Source organism: Salminus brasiliensis, chromosome 11, assembly GCF_030463535.1.
Source record: "Salminus brasiliensis chromosome 11, fSalBra1.hap2, whole genome shotgun sequence".
NCBI lineage: Eukaryota > Metazoa > Chordata > Actinopteri > Characiformes > Bryconidae > Salminus > Salminus brasiliensis.
The window spans coordinates 39541304-39544887 of NC_132888.1; the positions used below are offsets into that span (position 1 = coordinate 39541304).

The following is a 3584-nucleotide window of genomic DNA, read 5'->3' on the forward strand; positions in this document are numbered from 1 at the left end:
CACCACCGTCGGCTTAAAGAATACGGGTCAGAATTGATCACGTCCCCAACTTTTAATGAGTTTACAGAGGAACAAGCGTTTAAAAAGGGGACCTAGGTGATTAATTTTCATTACCCTCATTTAAAAGTTTGTTAGACATGATGAATAGAAGAGGCTTTTTTTAAGGTTGATTCAAGTCTTTAGTTTCAGACTGAGGACAAATGTACACACACACAGATACATTATATTGTATTATTACATTATTATATTATTCGCTTGCCTGTCTTTACACGCAAATGAACTTGAGTGACGTCCCATTCTTAATCCTTAGGGTTTAATATGATATCGCTCACAGTCTTCGCTCCAATTAATCCCAAAGGTGTTAGGTTGAGGTCAGGACCAGTCAAGTTGTTCTACACCAGAGTTCTTCGCTCCTCCATGTATTTATGGACCTTGTTGTCATGCTGGAACAGGAAGGGGCCGTCCCCAAACTGTTCCCGCAACGCTGGGAGCATGAAATTGACAAAAAATCTCTTGGTGTGCTGAAGCATTAAGGGAAGGTATATCAAGAATGGACTTCTCGCACACTGAGGGCCTCCTGATGGCATAATGGCCTGGTGCCCTACAGGCCATTGATGTCAGAGGGGAGGGACGCCTCTGGCGCGTGGTACAAAGTAATCGATGAGAATCAGTGCCCTGGTATTCCTGGCACAGATCCACATATCAGACGTCAGATAGGCCTCTCCAAAAGCTTAACGTTAGCATCTTGTATGCATCTCACATCCATCGTTGATGTGTGTTCGGGGGTCATTGTCCTGTTGCAAAACCCAACTGTCTCCAAGTCTCGACTGTCAGGCTGATGGTTTGAGGATATGCTGAAGAATCCTGAGGTGGTCCTCCTTCCTCGTTATTATGCTACCATCACCATGCTTAACATTCAGTACAGTGCTCCTGGGCTTGAGGCAACTCGAGAATTTGGACTAGCCGTCGTGGTATAGATCATTACTGTAGGTAAGGTTAATGTACTGGTAACAGTAATTCTGGGGCATTTCTATTTGTCCATTGATCATGAAGTGTACACGAACATATAGAAAAAATAGAACGAGCGATGGGGGGGTAGCTGAATCAATTTGACATTAATGTTAATGAAATAGCCAGCTCGAATGAAAAAGCCCCCAGGTGCTACTCCCTATGGTCTTGTCTGCTAGTCAAACATGTAATGAATGCAATGGGGTTCATTTTTGATTTATTTATTTATTTATTTATTTATTTTTCTTGTTGCCACGTAGCGTATGAGAGCTGTTCTGAAATGGGCGGATGTGGAAAGCAGTTTCAGAATTCTCAAAAATCCAGTGTAACCATGGCTGTAGACCCTATTTACAGATTCTACCCACATGCCACATACACTTAAGTGCTATACAGCTAAATGCTTACAGTTTTTCTCAATTGCTAAAACACTAAACCCGGTTGTCTGAACCAAATGCTCAGTGCCCTGAACCCATTTATTGAAATGGTCAATCTTTTGGCAGAACCTTAAGCACTTTTCACCTAGTTAGACACTTGCAACAACAACTTGCAAACATATTTTCACCCACTAAAACACATTTGGCACTCTGATGCACTTGGGCTGCATAATGTTAAGCACAGCTGGCAAAAGGGAAATTCAATGAAAGCACAGGTGTTTCAACTTAAACACTGCAACTCAAAATTGATAACACATGTGACTAATGAGGTGAAGACACCAATATAAGCCAGTCCATGGGGCCCTGTTTGTTGAAGTCTCACTATGGACAGAAACAATCAGAGAGGCAGAGTAAGAGTAAGAGGTGGAAGAGGTGGAAGAGGAGGAAGGGGAGGTATGAGACGAAGAACAAATATTTCAGATGAAATACGGGCAACTGTCATAGACCATGTTCTTGTCCACGGGTTGACAATGAGGGAAGCGGGACTTCGAGTTCAGCCCAACCTAAGCAGATTCACTGTGTCCACCATAGTCCGAAGATTCAGAGAAGAGAACAGGTAATTGCTTTTTTTCATTTTGTACATTTGTGCAGTATGACTCAATAAAAAGGTGTTTCATTACACTCATTTTCCAATATACTTGTAGGCCTCGTACTACATGTATTTTTTTGTAATTGCATGTTCTTTTTGTAGAATTACCAGATTGCCACATCAGGGAGGGAGGCCATCTATGTTGTCCCCACGCCAAGAGACCCTCATTGTTGACATGGTCCGTCAGAACAATTCAGTCAAACTCTGTGAAATACAGCAGAAGATCATTGACGACCATGTTAATTTTGAAGGCATCACCAGTATCAGCATTTCCACCATTGATCGTGTCCTAAAACACAACAGGATGCGGATGAAGCAACTGTACAGAGTACCCTTTGAGCGCAACTCAGAAAGGGTCAAGGAGCAAAGATTCCACTATGTACAGGTAGGTGTTCAATACTGCTGTCTACTCTACAGCATAAGGTTGTCTTATGCTGTACAGCTTACAAAGCTATATGTATTTTCCCATAGAGAGTGTTTCAACTGGATTCCTCAGAACAACCACATGAATATATTTATATGGATGAAGCTGGGTTCAATCTGACCAAAAGGAGGAGGAGAGGCCGGAATGTGATTGGCCAACGAGCCATTGTTACAGTTCCTGGCCAGCGTGGTGGCAATGTCACTTTATGTGCTGCAATCAGCAATCATGGTGTTCTCCACCATCATGCCATATTGGGGCCATACAACACTCAACACCTCCTGTCATTTTTAAGTGATCTTCGGGATATTGTGTTAGGGTTTCAGCAGCAGGATCATGAACAGACAGAGCATCCTGTCTATGTCATTGTGTGGGATAATGTGAGTTTTCACCATGCCGTGCAGGTCAGAGAGTGGTTCACTAGAAACCAAGAATTCCTGAATGTCTTCCTACCACCATACTCCCCTTTCCTCAATCCAACAGAGGAGTTCTTCTCTTCATGGCGCTGGAAGGTTTATGACCGACAACCCTACACCAGGGAAAATCTCTTGCAGGCCATGGAACTGGCCTGTAATGATATAGGTGTGGATGCATGCCAAGCGTGGATCCGGCACACTAGAAGTTATTACCCACGCTGCCTGGCAAGGGAGAATGTGGCCTGTGATGTAGATGAAGTCCTGTGGCCTGACCCAGCACATCGACATGATGTTATAGAGTAGATTTTGTATGCACTTTTGTTGTAAAGTTTATATATATATATATATATATATATATATATATATATATATATATATAAACTTTACAACAAAAGTATATATTATTTTAGGACTACACAGGCTAAACAAGAATTTTGTTTTGAAAATGCATTTTTGTGAACAATAAAGGTTATTTCTAAACACTTAATGATCTGGTCGTTTTGTTTTCCTTTTTTCTATGTTGTGTGTAATGACTGCTCAGTAGTGTTTTCATTTTGATTGACTCGGGGTCTGATCTGACAGCATTGTTTGCTTTTGAGCGCTGTTTGAACTGTTTTGAGGTGATAGTTTGGTTTTGCAGGAAGAGTCAGATGTTTTGTGAATGTAGTTTGAAAATTGAGTTTTGAATTTACAGTTTAGCGACATGGAGGGACAAT

The 3584-nt window shown here is 41.7% G+C and overlaps 1 protein-coding gene across 1 annotated transcript; it reads left to right on the forward strand.

The window, feature by feature from the left end:
- Nucleotides 1-1419: 1419 nt before the first annotated feature.
- Nucleotides 1420-3234, forward strand: LOC140565488 (uncharacterized). The gene is made up of 3 exons (XM_072691416.1): nucleotides 1420-1998; nucleotides 2134-2416; nucleotides 2503-3234. The coding sequence occupies exons 1-3, from the start codon at nucleotides 1766-1768 to the stop codon at nucleotides 3169-3171; spliced, it is 1185 nt and encodes a 394-aa protein (XP_072547517.1). The 5' UTR covers nucleotides 1420-1765; the 3' UTR covers nucleotides 3172-3234.
- The last annotated feature ends 350 nt before the right edge of the window (nucleotides 3235-3584 follow it).

Bases quoted from the DNA above. Each gene is read 5' to 3' on its own strand.
- LOC140565488 (XM_072691416.1), top strand. From the start codon at position 1,766: ATGGACAGAAACAATCAGAGAGGCAGAGTAAGAGTAAGAGGTGGAAGA. The intron at 1,999-2,133 runs GTAATTGCTTTT...TTCTTTTTGTAG, and splicing joins AGATTCAGAGAAGAGAACAG to AATTACCAGATTGCCACATC. The intron at 2,417-2,502 runs GTAGGTGTTCAA...ATTTTCCCATAG, and splicing joins AAAGATTCCACTATGTACAG to AGAGTGTTTCAACTGGATTC.